This window comes from Miniopterus natalensis, chromosome 5 (assembly GCF_054644295.1).
Source record: "Miniopterus natalensis isolate mMinNat1 chromosome 5, mMinNat1.hap1, whole genome shotgun sequence".
Classification (NCBI taxonomy): Eukaryota; Metazoa; Chordata; class Mammalia; order Chiroptera; family Miniopteridae; genus Miniopterus; species Miniopterus natalensis.
This window is the reverse complement of record NC_142085.1, coordinates 49,316,926-49,334,192: the sequence shown is the minus strand read 5'-3', so window position 1 is coordinate 49,334,192 and position 17,267 is coordinate 49,316,926. Positions and strand designations below refer to the sequence as shown.

The 17,267-nt window shown below is 41.4% G+C and overlaps 1 protein-coding gene across 3 annotated transcripts in view; it reads right to left on the bottom strand.

Annotated features, from left to right (window-relative positions):
- Window positions 1–17,267, bottom strand: part of KLHL32 (kelch like family member 32) — a 124,129-nt gene that overhangs the window by 22,533 nt on the left and 84,329 nt on the right. For all 3 annotated transcript variants that reach the window (XM_016220231.2, XM_087817522.1, XM_087817521.1), the window contains one exon: window positions 6,071–6,797. In XM_016220231.2, coding sequence (XP_016075717.1) covers window positions 6,071–6,797 — 727 coding nt within the window. The remainder of the gene's footprint in view (window positions 1–6,070; window positions 6,798–17,267) is intronic.

Sequence of the window (17,267 nt, the reverse complement as noted above, 5' to 3'; positions counted from 1 at the left end):
AAACAACACCTTACAATGGAGAGCAGGCCTTTTAAATTAGCACAACGGGAAGCTATTTAATGCTCATTTTATTTCAGTATTGTGCATTTTGAGCAGAAATGATGTGCAGCATTTGTGAATCTGGTCACAATGTCAAATACTACAGGAGCCTGTAAAATAAGACTCTCTCTAATATCCTAAATCAAATGCTAACGGGCATATCCATATAGCCTGATTTTCTGAATTCATCTCTGCTTGTCTCACTTTAAAAACCATGGAAAGGTTTTCAAGGTGTCCTGACCCCAAAATGGACAGAGGAAGGAAAGGGAGTTTGAGGAGAGATGGGGCACACTGGAAACTGTGAGTCTCTAAGGAAGCATTCATTTTATGTTCTATGGCACAAAAATAAGACCTAAAATCCACATTCTATGATCCTTACTACCTCCACCTCAGGTAAAGCTTGCGAAATACCAGAAGAATGCCAATGACCCAATCCCCCATCAATTAAACTGGGAATAATTGATTATTTGGTAAAGGGTAAGGGATAACCTCAAATAGCTTCATCTGCTCCCATAAATCAGGGTAACACTTCGAAACCAGTGATAGGCAGGGTGAAATATACCTGTGGTTTTTTTTTAAGGGGCCCATTAGCAAATCTAGTCACCCCTCCTTACCCATGGTTAGATTCACAATTGATTTACTATAAGCTGGGCATGAGGAAAGAGGCAGAGGGCTCAAGGTATTAGAAATGTCATCGGTGATTTCCTCCCCTTTCCAATTACAGATGCTGTACTGTACACAGGGAAGTGAGTTTTTCATCTCAAGTACACAGTAGGGAGAAACAAGCCTGAGAAAACTGTGATTGTTTTCATTAAGTATGGTTAACAGAGGCGGCATACATTAGTGCAAAAAAAGAACAAAGAAAATGTATTTCCTTTCACAGTAGGGGGAAAACAAAGTGATACAGCAATAAGATCTGTAACAAGTCTATACATTTAATAAAATGGAAAAGGGAATATAGGGACCCATATTGAAAGAGAAGTCAGCTTGATACCAGGTGATAGTTCTAACCAGTCTAAGGTAAGCTTCTGTGCTTGCTTAAGACCTCACTAAAGAAGGTATTAAGTAGTCATATCCTTAAGACTATGTAAGGGAAACTCCAGCAGTTTTTAAAAAGCTAGTTTTATAGCCAAAACATAAGAAATACTTACAAAAATATTTGTCATAAATTGATACAAAATTCAGGAGATGTTGTTAATGTAGAAAGGCCGTATATTAACAACATATGAAAACTAAATAAGTCCATGGAAAGAATGTAAATTGGAAGAAAATATAAATGACAATGAGTTCATAAATCCATCATTGTTCTGTTATCCAAGTCAGGTAGAAATCTATTCCTTCTATTAGCAAAGACTTATTTATAGCCAAGTATGAAAGCTCTTCAGAAAACTAAAGGGATATAGAACTGGTGGTTATTTTCTTAACTATTGAAATATAGACTTAAAGAGAAGGGAATAAATGACCAGATGAGGTTTTTATTTAAATATATCTCTATATACTAACACATACACTTAGATTTAATGTTTGTTTGGTATGTAGGACCAGTAATTGTTAGTCCCACCTCACTATCCTCTTCTTTAGTCCTAATCTGAGCTACATCCATTAATTACCAAGCACGTAAGCCCTGACGTGAGCCAGGTTGTTCAACAAAAATCAATAAATTGCCAATAACTGAGGCACTACCCAGAAAAAGCGAGACTGTGGCTTTCTCCTTGGTTCTTGAGGACGGCAGAAGGAAGAAATTGGCAGAGTCCAAACAAATTTAGTATAAATTCAAGGGAGAATGGTGTCTGAGCAGATGTTAAACAACTAGGGAAGACTGTTGAGAGAAGCTGAGAAGGCTTCACAGGTGTATTTAAAAACGATTGTTTGTTCTATGTGCAAACATCTCCCAGTTACTCTTAGTACAGCAGGTCCTCAAGTAACATCATTTCTTTCAATGTCATTTTGCTAGAATGTTGGTGAGATGCCATAGGAACTTAACTCTTGTGTATATCAATTAGCCTATAGTAAAATTGGTTTCCTTATGCATCATTTCACTTAAAGTCACAGAACCTATTGATGATGCTAAATGAGGACTTACGGTGTTTATATGATTTTCCTCTTTGTCCTTGACATAGAAATTTAACAAGTTCCAATTAACCAAACTGAGATCCAAGACGTCAGTGGACTGAGTGAAAGCTACACTGACACTCTCCCAGGCCCAAACTGGAATTACAACTAAAATAGAGAAAAATCATCCTGAATAACGAGCTGAAGACTAGCTGGAAAGCACCCTCATAACCAAGGACCTAAAGTGGAGACCCCACAGAGACTGGTAGGAAGTGCAGATATGAGAGGGCTAGCTGGCTCCCATAGGCAGCAGCTGAAGATCCAGAGGGATACCTCAGCTCTGGGGGGGGAGGGGGTCCCCACTGAGGACTCTGAGGCCCAAGCCCCAAACTGGGTTCCCCAGCCCAGAGCACCAGAACTGAGAAAGGTGCCCACATAACATCTGGCTGGGAAAAGCAGCAGGGTTTCTGTCTGCCAGGGAGAGATGGCTGGAAATGCAGGAACCCTCTTAAAGGGCCAACATACAAAGTTTTGTGTGCAGCCACTCATCTTGGGCTCCAGGAAAGGGAGGGCAGAGTGAACTGGAGCGGTGTGAGAAAAACCCAGGGTTTCGGGCTCTGGAGATGGAGTTCAGAGGGCAGCCATTTAGACTCCCGTGCTGAGTCATGCCCCCATACTGCAGAGGACATCTTTCTCAGGCAGACCTTTGCCAGCCAGCCAACTTCTGCCTGGGGGGGGAAGCAATGCACTGGAAAACCTCTCACCCTACCCTGTGGAGTTTATACCTTGCTGTGGTCTATAGCCTGAGGCTCATTAAGAGCTTTGAGTCTTTGCCTGATCGCCTTCTGGAAAAGCAGAATTTGGTGTGCATCTTGGTCCTGCCCAAATGCACCTAGCCTCAGCAGAGGGAACCACAAGCCATGGGTTGTTGATAGCTCTAAACAGGGTACTCAAAGGCCAGTTACAAAGAACATCTGACATTGGCCTGCATCATACACCCTCCAAAAAGACGGAGTCCTAGCAGATCCACCTAATACATAGAAGCAAACCCAAATAGGCAGCCAAAATGGGGAGACCAAAAAAAAGCCCCAAATGAAAGAACAAGACAAGTCTCCAGAAAAAGCTAAATGAAATGGAGATAAGCAATCTATCAGATATAGAGTTCAGAATACTGATTGTAAGGATGCTCAACAGCATGAAACAAGATATGGAAGCTATGAAAAATGACCAGTCAGAAATGAAGAATGACATAGCAGAAATAAAGAACACATTGGAAAAAATAAACAGCAGACTAGAGGAAGCTGAGGATCAGATCAGTGAATTAGAAGACAGGGTAGAAAAAAATCACTCAATCAGAGATCCAAAAAGAAAAAACTAAAAACAGGAGGAGAGTTTAAGGGAGCAGTGGGACAACATGAAACCTAACAATATTTGTATTATAGGAGAGCCAGGAGGGGAAGAAAATAAGCAAGGGATAGAGAATTTGTTGGAAGAAATAATGGCAGAAAACTTCCTTAACCTGGTCAAGGAAAAAGCCACACAAGTTCAGGAGGCACAGAGAGTCCCAAGCAAGAAGAATCCAAAGAAGCCCATGCCCAGACACAACATAATTAAAATGCCAAGAATCTAAGACAAAGAGAGAATCTTCAAGGCAGCAAGAGAAAAGCAATCTGTTACCTACAAAGGAGCTCCCATAAGGCTGTCAGCTAACTTCTCATCAGAAACTCTACAGGCCAGAAGGGAATGGCATGAAGTATTCAAGGTAATGCAAAACAAGGATCTGAAACCAAGACTACTCTATCCAGCAAGGCTATCATTCAAAACAGATGGTGAAATAAAGAGCTTCCCAGACAAAAAAAAAAAGGCTAAAAGAATTTATCACCACCAAACCAGCATTGCAAGAAATGTTAAAGGGACTGCTGTAATAAGAAGAAATAGAGAAACATAGGCATAAAGAATTAAAATGGCAATAAATAAGGACCTATCAATAATAACCTTAAGGACTTCAAGGGAGAGATCAACAGCAATACAGTCATCGTTGAGGACTTTAACACCCCACTGACTTCACTGGATAGATCCTCCAGACAAAAAAAATCAACACAGAAACAGTGACTCTAAATGGCACACTAGATCAAATGGATTTGATTGACATTCACAGAACATTTCACCCCAAAGCTGCAGAATATATATTCCTCTCAATTGCACATGGGTCATTCTCAAAGATAGACCACATGTTAGGACAAAAAACATGTCTCTACAAGTTCAAGAAGACTGAAATAATATCAAGCATCTCAGATCACAATGGCATGAAATTTGAAATCAACTAGAGTAAAAACACTCAAAAACATTCAAATACATGGAAGCTAAATAACATATGATTAAACAATGAATGGGTTACCAATAAGATCAGGAAAGAAATCAAAAACTTCCTGGAAACAAATGAAAATGAACACACAACAACCCCAAATCTATGGGACACAGTGAAAGCAGTCCTAAGAGGGAAGTTCATAACACTGCAGGCCTACCTCAAAAAGCAAGAAACATGTTTAGTGAACCATCTAACCCTACAACTTAAAGAATTAGAAAGCTCCCCTGGGAAGCCATCTGGACCAGGGCTTTTGTTTGCTGGCAGTTTTTTCATTTCTGCTTCGATTTCATCCGTTGTTAGTAGCCTATTCAGGTTTTCTGATTCCTCCTGATTCAGTTTTACATGATCTCACTCATATGTGGAGTCTAATAAACAAAATAGATTGAGGAACAAAACAGATCCAGGGACACAGAAGCATGGAAAAGACTGAGGGATCTCAGTGGGAAGGGGGGGTGGGGGAGTGGGTGGGGAGAGATTAATCAAAGAACTTACATGCTTATATGCATAACCCTTGGACACAGACAACAGTGTGGTGAAGGCCTGGGGGCGGAGTGTGGATGAGGGGTGGAGGGGATCATTGGGGGGAAAACAGGGGGATATCCATAATACTTTCAACAATAAAGATAAACTAAAAAGAAGAAAAAAAAAGAAATTCCACAGGTTCTATTTGAGTTACAAAATGAGTATCCTCCAACTAAGAGAAGATACAATGCTCTTCCCCAACAGGCAAACCTTCCAAAGGAGAACCTTTTAGGTCTTTTTGATAATAGAACTGGAAACACAGGCTGATAATGTGATGTTAATATATTTGCTCCACAGACTCCTTCTGTACAAGTGAAGAGGCAGCTATGGCGAGTTTGAAGAAGTATGTGGGTATGGATGGAACAAGACTGGCAGCGAGTGACTAACTGCTGAACTGGGCTTATGGGTGCATGGAGTTCGTTATACTAGTCTCTACTTTCTCCATAATCAAAAGGCTTTTTAAAAAATGACGAAAAAAAGAAACTTAAATAACAATGCCCTCCAAATGATCAGAAAGAATGGACGACTAAACAGGAATGAAGGATTGGGATGGCATGAGTCACTACACAGATAATATAAAACATTAATTTAGCCTATAATTTCAATCTCTCCCCTTAATGCACAGCCATCCTCTTACCTGGATATATACCCACTGCTATACCCATCAAAAAGGGCTTACCGGACTTTTATTTCACCTGCCCTGGCTTTGATGAAAGACTCCTAGCCCAGGGTCAAGGTAAAAGCAAAGGACCTGGATAAATGACTGCTGTGCAATACAATCCATGAATATCAAAAGCTGACAATCTAAACAACAGAAGGTTTGGTTAAAAAAGAGGTGTGATGGGCCATTAATTTCCATCTTGAATTTTTTACTCCACTAATCACTCAGAAAGTCATAGAAGGGTCAATTACTTCCCATTACACTGCTCTATAGAGTAGGCTCTCAATCGATGAATGTTAATGAGCTAAAATGGCAGCCTTGGCTCATTCATTCAATTACATATGACCACGCTACCAAAGCCTGACTTTTCAATTTCTCCCACAATGAAAGCGTTTTTTGATAAATGCAACATATGAGGCGTTTTCTACCTGATATCCAAAGAAGACCATCCGCCACATAACCAGCATGACATGAAAGGGACCGGTCAAAGGACTGCACGAAAGTCCATTTGTTCTTCTTGGGACAATATCGCTCAACTGTAGGCAGAACCTGGCGCAGTTCATTTCTGCCCCCGACCGCATAGAGGTATTCATCCATGGCACCCAGCACGAAATGCTCTCGGCAGTTCTTCATGGGTGCTATCTCTGCCCAGGAGTTACTGCGGGGGTCATAGCGACAGGCGGTCCTCACGGCACACGTCCGGCCGCTGGCGTGCTCCACCTCCCCTCCTGCCACGAACAGGAAGTCCCCCATGACCGCCACGCAGTGGTGGCTCCTTCCCACGGGCATGGGGGCCAGCTCGCTCCAGTTGGCAATGGCAGCTATGAGCGCGTTCTCCTGATCCACAGGGTTGAAGTAGCGAAGCTCCTTGACCTTGCAGACCTCACGCTTCTTCCCCCCGATGATATACAGCGTGTCGGACTGGAAGCGCGGCTTGGTCCTGCGAGTCTGCCACACGGGCTGCGCGTAGAGGCTCTGGTGGTACTCCAGGGCCTCGTTGACCAGCGCTGTGGCCGTCTCGCTGGCCCGGACGAGGGGGTGGGACAGGGCGACCGTATGGAGAGTGTCCACATCCATCAGGCCGAAGCGGACATACTGCAGCAGCTCATCCATGTGCTGGTAATGGCAGCTGTGCTCCAACCACCTCACGGCTAGCTGAAACAGAGGGGGGCACGGCAGAGGTAAGGACAGCCTCGGCAGGCCGTAAGGGCACGCCGCTGGCTATTCTTTCCCGCTCTTACCAACACACTTTTCTTACAAATCGTATTTTGAGACCTGTTGAGGATTCCGCCCCAACCCCCTTCCTCAGCAAAAATACAGAACTTAAAAGAACCTGAGATATTGTTGCAGGCATTAGAAACGATGTTAAGCAGCAGTGGTGGGGACCTTAAGTTTTCCCTTGAAGTAAACAATAATCACTTTTCAAAGAGTAAAAATACTGTTGTGAGACAGCCTGGCCCCTTAGGTTTCGTGCATAAGAGGCCCGGTACACCCCACCCCCAGGAAATGGCAACTGTGAGTGCTGTCATCACAGCTCAAGCAATATTTGTCAACCCGACAACCGCTGTATCAATACAAGCACTGTAAGAAAATATGTGATCATCCGAGACCACAGGGTGTACTTGAGAGAAAATCAATAGGACACAAGTAGAATGATTTAGAAAGGAAAAGGACTCCCCCCCCCCCCACCTCTTTGGTTGGTACATCAGTCAGGAAGCAAGAGAAGAAGGAAGATTGCAATCTATCAATTTAATTTTTTTCTCAATTAGTTTTCATCTTTAAGACAGTTGTTATGTGCCCGTGTAAGAGACTGGCAATTTGTTAGAGCCTTTTCCCCAGAAACAGGATTTAGAGGAGGTTATCTTCTATGAACAAAGTAGCAGAATGTAACCCTCATCTTTTCACTTAGGTCTAGATCTTTTTCAGGGAGAAAAGTTGTAAGAAATTTTGGCTACAGATAAACCAAATTTCTTAAACTAAAACAAGTGCATTAAATTGTAAATAACAAAAGTTAACAGTTTAGAAAGTATCATCAACAAAAAAACAATGCATGTGATGGAGCACCTGAAATAATTTACTTAATGTGACTTAATATTTAAGTTTGGCAAACTTGCCCACACAGCAGCATAAAGAAGCATATCTCCAGTCAACATGTTTGATATGAACTCTTCTCAGTAGCACCAATATTAGACTCAATCTCCCAAGCAATATAAATGTGGATCTGAAGGGACAGCATGAAAAAGTAAAGTAATGAATTAGAACACTGAAGATTTCTATTTTGTTTTACTTGCTTTCTGTCCTGGTGACAGGGACCCCTAAACTCTCTGAAGCATTAGATGATTTCAGACTTTCAGACTCTGTATCCATTTGACAAATGGCTCCAAAAGGCAATGCATATTTAGGGTTTATCTTTGTAGCTTTCTGAATGAAGGGAATGTAGGAAGCGAAGTCACTTCCAACAGGCATCAAATTGCACCTTTTACTGAATTACGTCATTTGGAGAAGTGACAAAATGTATTGGGTGCAGGTAGCCTGCCAATGCCAAGGATGCAGACATCATGGAGAGCAGATGAGTGACACTCTCTAGCTGTGTGTATAGATACTGGTATTTTTAATTTAAATAAGATAGAAACCTCACAAAAAAAGACCTGTGTGTGGTAACATCAGCAATAATCAAAGAGACTGCAGAAGAAAACCGTCACTTATCAATCGCCAGGGCTCTGCCAGAGTGGAGGGTTCCCACAGGCAACATCCTGGTTTTTCTCCACCATCAGTTTAGAAGTTTCAAGGGATGGGGCTCCAATTATTTCCCTGGGAAGATAATTCAGCAACTTCATAAATGACTTTTCATTCTTTGCCCACAGAGCTTTGAAAAGCTGTCAGTGGTAAAGTCATCCCATTCAAGGTAATTTCTCGTGCACCAGGTAAAATTTTCTAAAACTTAACCTTTACTACTGCTCCTAATTTAATAGACAAATTCCAGCTGATGTTGCTTTGCTCTGTAACAAATTTCTTACAGCCTAATGTTTCTGCATCTCTCATATGGATACTACAGGAAACAGCACTGGAGAAATATTAGACAAATACCCGTGTCTCCATAGTCCCTTTTTACAGCATGGTGCCGCCCCTCTAATTGTTTTCCTCTTTCCTCATAGATCAGTTCTCCCCACACCATAATCAGTCTTCTAGCCCATCTCTTAACACTCCCCGCTTTCTCTTTCTCTTTGTAGCAAACACTGTCGCTTACTGTGTGAGAAGTACACCAGCCATAACTAGGCTCTCTGCCTTAGGAAAATCTCTCAGGAATCAAAGTGACCGCCGTGATCCGTCACCGGTTCCATTCTGGCTTTCTGCCTATTGCCGCCCCCACGTCACATGTGCACGTGTGTCACGATGCTTTCCACGCTCAAACTCCCCAACTACTACGTATCACAGAATACTTTGCGCACATATGTTTAGTTTGCATTTTCTGGAACAATCTTTATCTTACTTCTTGCCAATATTTCTAACTTTTCATCTATTTTCTGTAATTTTCACACTTTATCATTTATAAATAGTTTCAGACTACACAAGTCATTCATACTTAGATTTATCTTTTCTCTAGATCAAAGGTAAATATGATTTACAATGAACTACTCTGCTACCAACTTCCAACCCATCTCGCCTAGATGAAGTGTTACTTAGAACTTAAACCCAGTGCTTCTCACACCTCAAATGTGCTCAAATTCCCTGGGGACTGTGGGGGAAATGCAGATTCTGGTTCAATACGTTGGGTGAGGGGACTGGGAGTCTGCATTTCTAACCGTCTCCAGGTGATGTGTACGCTGCTGGCCACAGGCCACACTTTGAATAGGAAGGTTTTCAACAGTTTCCCTCCCATTCGTGAGACAGTACATGGCTGCTTTATTAGAGTAAATTATGTTGTTTCAAATTTAAGGTTTAAGTCAAATGAAGTCTACGTAGTATGCTTTATTAAAGATATAGGATACCTGTAGCTTAACATTATGGATAAGACAGCCTATTTCCTATGCAGTAAGACACGGTAAGATCTTACGAGGGGAAGACGGCACACTTTGACAGCTTGGTTCCATAGGGTCCATAAATCAACAGCGGATGTGACAGCACGCGTAAGTCATAAACACTGCGCAGTTTTGCTTTTGCAATAATACGTAAATAAATGTAGTAGTGTTATTGTACTGTTTTTACTTTCATGAAAGTGTAAAAGAGAAAAAAACCTGGAACTATGGATAACTCTTACTTATCCAAATAATGAAAGAACGGGCAAGAAAATTAAAACAATGGGCTACCTGAAAATCACTGCTCCACTGTGCACCCCACCTTAGCACTTACCATGCCCTGCCACAGGCAGGCGGTGGAGGGAGTCCTGGAACCCACTTACGGGATTTAGAGACCACTGAAAACAGCTGACGCATCACTGGGGCGTCACAGAGCCCAAAGACCACAGTTAGCTTGCAGTGTATTTTGATGCTTATGTTTGAAAGTGGTTATATTGGGAACTGGTGGCTTTTAATGACACTACACTGAGAAACCACAGCTCAGGGAAGCTGAAACCTATCCTAGCTTACTCATTCCGGCATGCTGACATCCCCAGCAGCCTGAACTCGAGCATGTGTTGATTGGGAGGGAAATGAATCATTCAGTGAAAGTCTTATCTCCTACTTTTTGGTGACAAAGCCAGCAAGAGTGGAAAAGAAATCAAGGATTCGGTCTGGGGGACACAACAGAGTCCTTAGGAAACATGGCTATTAGGCAAGATGTTTCCTCCACCATCTGAAACACAGGGGCTGTCATCTCCAAGGCCATCTCCCAAGCACCCCACCTGACCCAATCTAGTTCGCCTACCCTAGTAGAGCGCTGTTACTTCCTAAAAGAAGCATTTGCTACAGCTTACTCCAGCGTCACCTCATCTCACCCTCAGGTCCTTGATAAGAACAGTGGCTGGCACATAGTAGGCTATAAATATTTGTTGCATACATTGAAAATTCTTTACAACTATTCTTAGGCTATTTCTCTTGAACAAACAATATCAATTCTTATATGTTTTTATTTATCTATCACAGGCTTCAGTTTCCTACTTTATCAGCTCATCTTTGTAGCTTCCCTATGTAAAGCCCTAGAAGCTCTCCGAGCTCCACAAGCAGCCTGCAGCGTGCGGGACTTACTTACGTAGGCCCTACTTTCACTCCCTCGGATAATTGGTGCTGCCACCTCTATCTGAGATTCTTGGCAATGCAATGACCATTGTAGTCTTTTAAACCCTCAGATTAATAAACCACTCGGGCAAGAAGAAACTTTAGAGTTCATCTGGTTCAAGCTTCTCAACACTATTTTTGATCCACAGTTGGGAATCCATGGATGTGGAGGGCCGACTGTATGCATTGTTCTAGGCCCATTTATGGAAGAGACTTGAGCATCTGTGGATTTTGGTATTCTCGGGGTCCCTGGAACCAATCCCCATGGATACTGCAGGAAGGCTGTAGGTAAGTTTTGGGGAGTGAAAAGTTACATGTGGGTTTTCCCACTGCAAGGGAGACCGGCGCCCCTAAGCCCCGCAGTGTTCACAGGTCAACTGTGTATATATGAATGCTCTTTAGCAAAGCAGTTCTCATCAGGGCAGTGATCAGGTCTTTTGAACCAACACTAAGACAGATGAAGCCCTCACAACACTGTCTGAAAGCAGCAACCATTGCATAGGACTCCTCAGCCAGAGCTGAGGCCAGGGGCGCTGTGACTATTCACTGTGAACTGGGCGGCAGCCGGCTTTGCTGGGCGCGCACTGGGCCTCCCTGCGCAGGAGCCCCGCTATGACGGCACAAGTGTCCATATCCCTGCAATCCTGTTGTGCCACTGATCAACCAGGGCACCAGTCTCCCCTCAGTGCCCCAAGGCAGCTTAGGTTCCCCACTCCCACAAGCTGAGAAAGGAGTAAAGGAGGGGCCCAGGAGAAACCAACAAAGAGCCGACATTGCGGAACCTCCACCAAAGAGCAGGGCACGGTCCAGAGCCCGGGCCACAGGGAGCGGCGGCCCCAGAACAGGCGACAATGCTTAGGCTGAATTTTTTGTTTCTAAACAGTAGCAAGCACACTCCCTACCTTCTAATATATGCCCTCCAAGGGAAGGTGCATGGACTATTTTATATATTATTTTTTTATAATGCCTTAAATTCTAATAAACAGAAACATAAAACTTTAGCAATATACCATTTTACTATCGCACGGCTTCTTCAGATGATGAGCGTGAGACGTTCCCCTGGTGCCCCGAGAGACGCCGAGTTCACCTCCACAGAAGCTCGTCTCATTAAGGTGAGTCATGCACGGTCCAATCAGTGGCATGTTAAACCGTAATCACGACGGCCACTGAGAGGAAAATGCATCTGAATAAATAAATGCACCAAAATGTATAGTCATATTCTCTTTGTGACCAAGTGAAAATTTTCTGTTCAAAAAGACAACATTCTCAAAAAAGAGGGCATTCCTATAAAATCCAAAAGCACCAGAAACTAGGGACTCGGGATCAGAGCACTTTTCCTCTACCAGAGCAATGAAAATGTTACCATGGAGGAATATTAAAAATTATAACGGTGCTCACTTGAGTGCCATAATTAAAACTGTGTCAACATTTTGCTTGTAAAACAGATTTTTCACGGGAGGTTGCACATGAACCATTATAGCTGACTGCAGACTTATAGAAGACACCGGGGCTCTTTTTTCCTTGAAGACACACATTTCAATAGAGTCAGATTTGATGAGGCTCCAGATTCATATTCTGTCAGAAAAAACGACCTGACAGATTTTTAAAAGAATGTTCAGCTTAGCAGATATGATAATAACACATCTTCTTTCATTGTTCATTTAAAACTTTATAAATTTGGGAGACTGACAAATGCTCTTATTTTTATCTTTAGAATAAAAACGTGTGCCTTATAACACTCTGGTTTCTCCTCAGATTGTATAAATCTTTCGTGTTTTCCTACAGACTTCCATGAAGAGGAACAGTTATGTGGTTTCTCCAGAGATCAGAACAAATAAGCAAACAAACAAAAAAAGCACTATGTGTGCACCTTACTCTCAAATGGCTCAGAAAAGTCCCCTCGCCTTCTCTCTCTCTCTCTCTTTCTCTATTCTTCTACTGTGTATATCTATATTATATCTCTCTATAGATAAGTAAATAGATAAATATCTAGAGAGAGGACATATGACAAAGCAAGTGAGGTGATTTGTTTAAAAAATCAGCAAATCACATGGGTGTTCTCTGTACTATTTTTATTATTGCAAATTTTTGGTTTGAAATTATGTTTAATTAAGAAATTGAAACAACCAAAAAACTGTGCCTGATAATCACCTTTACACATATTTTTAAATACTGCAGAGCAGGGAAAGCAAGAGCCCTTGTGACCCAGGGTGTCTCTTTCCCACAGATGGAGATAAAGTATAGGACTGGAGGAATCCCCGTGAGAGCTGCCCTGAGGCCCGCCACATCTCAGATCCGGCATTTACGAGGACAAATAAAAAGTGACCTGGGTTGTCCTTGGGCTTAGTCTTATAATAATAGAGGATTTTAAAAAGGTACGTTGTATATCAAGATGAAGAGAAAAATAAAGGTAGGAAAAGAGATGAAGTTAGTGTACTGTAATGTCCTGTCTACCTGTGAGAACTGGCCACCAATTTAAGCTGACCTCTGAAAAGTCAGTACAGGCGGCAAGGTGAATACACGGCTGACACTGGGCCAGTCGCTTTAGTTCCTTGTCTGTAAAATGGGTGAGTTGATGAGAGTGACCCTTCTACCTATAGGCTATATGTCACCTATGGGTCCACCAAAAAGTAATATTTTAAAGTAGAATCCTCCAAAATTCCTATAAATGAGAGAAGCAACCTAAATTAATCAATGTGTCTAGTATCCAAGCTGCAGGTTCCACAGCACAGTTTTTATAAATCTCTTATCAGAAAACAAAGTGATGCTTTTGGTCTATAATTCTGTACTCACCGGAAATGCAGGCACGTGTGTGTGCACATGAAAGTGCATAGAACAGGGCTACATCCCAGTCTTTTCCTCCCCGGGGACAACTCTGTTCAGATCATATCACCCCACTTAGTAGATACCATTTCTTATAAAAGTAAAATAACCCCAGTCAAAGAACATATTTTAAATGTGTATGGCAACTGCTTCAAGGTACTACTTATTTAGAATCCCAGAATGAAATTTTACATATAAATGCAAATATTTTTTAAACTATTCATATACATTTTTGCCTCAGAATTGCCTTTATTTAAATAGATGGTCCCCATATTAGTACACACAAAGCTTTTTAGATGGGAAGCCTACCCCAAAAGACAATAAAGGCAACTAACCACCTATGCCAGCGACGATGCAGAAAAGATGAAACCCATTGCTGCTCTCCCCATGCTCAAGCAGAATACAGAACAATTAGAAATAACTTTCACCCTGGCCAATATGGCTCAGTTGGGCATCACCCTGTGCACCAGATGGTTGCTGGTTCAATTCGTGGTCAGGGCACATGCCCAGGTTGTGGGATGGATCTCTAATGGGGGGCATGCAGGAGGCAGCCGATCGATGTCTCGCTCTCACATCCATGTTTCTCTCCCTCTCCCCTTTCTCTAAAAATCAATAAAAAATCTTCTAAAAAAAGAAATAACTTCCTATACATGTCCTCCAATGGTCTGATAATAGTTTCTGAGCCAAAGATAACACTTATCCATCTAATCATTGATGGCATCAGAGTAGGACTTGATGTTGGACTAGGGACATGAGACTTCTAAGTAAAATGTTAGTTACATAAATATAAACATCCTATTTATATATGATGTTCTTCTGGATGCAAAAGGGACTTAACATGTGGTCCGTGAGATATTAAGCTTATATTAGAACAACACTGGAAAATTAGAGAAAACCAGCTTGGTCAATAGAAGAAAACCCTGTTGTATCCCATTGGCAACAGGGACTAAATTGACCCCACATGGGTCACATAATTTTGCATTAATTCCCAGCTACTTCATGCAGTGAAGATGTAATATCAGGGTGAAGTCAGCTGAAATGGCCAGGGACATCCTGATGCCTTTTTCTACCACTAAGTGGCACATGCCCATGGAGGTGAATGTGACACAATGAAAATAAGGCAGGGCTTGAAGTCAAAAGATCTGTTTCTACAACTTTATGTATTTGAGCAGTTATGAAAAATACATGAAAAACGCCAACATTATCTGTAAAGTAAGGATGATATTAGTGCTTGGTAAACTATGACATTTAGACAATATACAGAATTAATATAATGACAATGTACTACCAAGAGATGGAGCTAATCCTCAATTCAACTACCCTTTCAATTCATGATAAAGCCAGCACATTAAGACTCTTCTTATATAACACAATAATATTGTATAATATTGATGCAGATTTTGAGAGATTACCGTAGTTAATAGAAACTTGCTACATAGTATTAAATACTTCACATGCTATAAAGTGATAATAAAGTAATAATAAAAGCATGGCAGATCATCTGTTGCAGATTATAAACTAGCCCTTATGATGAGCCTATTTTCACACAAATGAATTCAGTAATTTTAACCCAGTAATTTAAGGTCTGTAGCTTTATTAAAGCCCAAGTCAGAGGAACATGAATAAAGGAATGAATGAATGAATGGATGAGGAGATATAGGCATAAACCTACTTGTCTCTACATAACACTCAGTGTATATTCACTTTCTTTACTTGGCTTGAGTTTCCTATTAAAAATACTTGAATTTATGTCCATGAGGCACCTCAAATCTTAACCTCAAATCTTAACTTAGTGATAAGGAAAATGTGTATATAAACTAAACTTCCTGCCTTAAGAAAACTAAAATAATGATTGATTGTCTGAATTTATTACTTTTCTTTTTGCTCTGTTGCTCTGGGGAAAATGATATAACCATGAATCTTTTATTTTAGTTATTTCATTCATCTATTTCTCAGTTTTTTAATGAGTGTCTATTATGTGCCAAGAACTTACTTGATGAGAAAGAAGATTCTAATCAGTTTACATATTCTTACTTGCCATTCAATTCCAAGTTCTGTTACTACCATAAAACTCAAGGCTTGCCCGGCCGGTGTGGCTCAGTGGTTGCACACTAAGAGGTTGCCGGTTCGATTCCCGGTCAGGGCACATGCCAGGGTTGTGGGCTCAATCCCCAGTCGGGGGCATGCAGGAGGCAACAGACTAATGTTTCTCTCTCATCGATGTTTCTATTTTTCTCCCCTTCTCCCTTCCTCTGCCTGAAATAAATAAAATATATATATTAAAAAAACAACAACCCTCAAGTCTTACTCTTGACCTCAATGGTCTTAATGTATCCCTATAAAATACCTTAATGGACTATGGAATTAGGGAAAGAAAAATCCTGCAAATTTGGAAGTTTTAGCCTTTTTTGTAGGCAGATTATCAGACACACTCAAAACCCATCTCTCTATGTTACCAATTCCCTCATAGGTGTTTTAAATATTGCTGGTACATTAATAAATGTTACGGGGTTTTTTTAAAGGCTGTTTAATTTGTAAACATGCCCTGGAGCATCCTGAGAGCATCAAGCTCTTGACTATTTCTTTATGAACTGATTCAATAATAATGAACCAATAGTAGATTCACTGCACACAACTCCCCACCTGAAATTAAACTTTTAGTGACCAAAAGGATCTCACAGGCTCAAGCAGCTGTCCAAGGCCACAGATACAGAGAAAGTCAAACTCTTCACACAAGGGGTATGATAATTAATTTGGATGTCCAGGAAGTTTCTAAGCCGCATTGAAGAATTTGATGTTGGCAGTCTCCAAATAAAAAGAAAAGAACCCTGAAGGATCATTTTTAAACATTAATTTATAGCTGTGGAATATACTGATTGGAGTGGGGAACCTGCAAACTGAAGCACATGACTAACCATTGACAGGGGCCAGAGTCTACTATCAACAGTTGGAGCTGGTGGGCTGGGGCTGGGAACCAGGGCGTGCGCTCTCAGTAAGCCGCAGAGAATACACATAAACATGATGTCGATTCACATCATTACTATTTGAATTTCAGCCTGGCTACTGATGTCTAAATAGAATATTCCACTCTGCACTCTCTAACTTCATTTCCTCATTGTATAAATAACCGGGAAACAACGCATCCTCTATCTGCACCTTGCAACACTTTTCCTTATAATATACAAGTAATATTTTTATCAAAGAAGACACACTGTATTCAGCACAATTATACATTGTTTAGGGGGTGGGGGAAGTGGCTTAGAGAGCCGATCTATAACAGTGATGTAAAGAAGAGATGGACATGTGGACAGACAGGCCCCAGTGCAGGACAGCCAGTGGTTTGACAATCTCAAAAAATCTGTTAGGTTAGAGGAGGCTGCGATGGATACAGGAGGAGTAAAAGGCAGTAGCCACTCCAAGGGCTAAACTGAGAGAAGGATCACGTTTCAGCCCCCGTGTCTGGCACCCAGGAGGAAATCCATAATAAATCTTTGCTGAATGTCAGAAAAATGGGAATTATGAGACTGCCGTCTGGAGAAATCACAGATCTGAGACATCTTTATAAGGTTAGGATGAACAATGTGTTTGA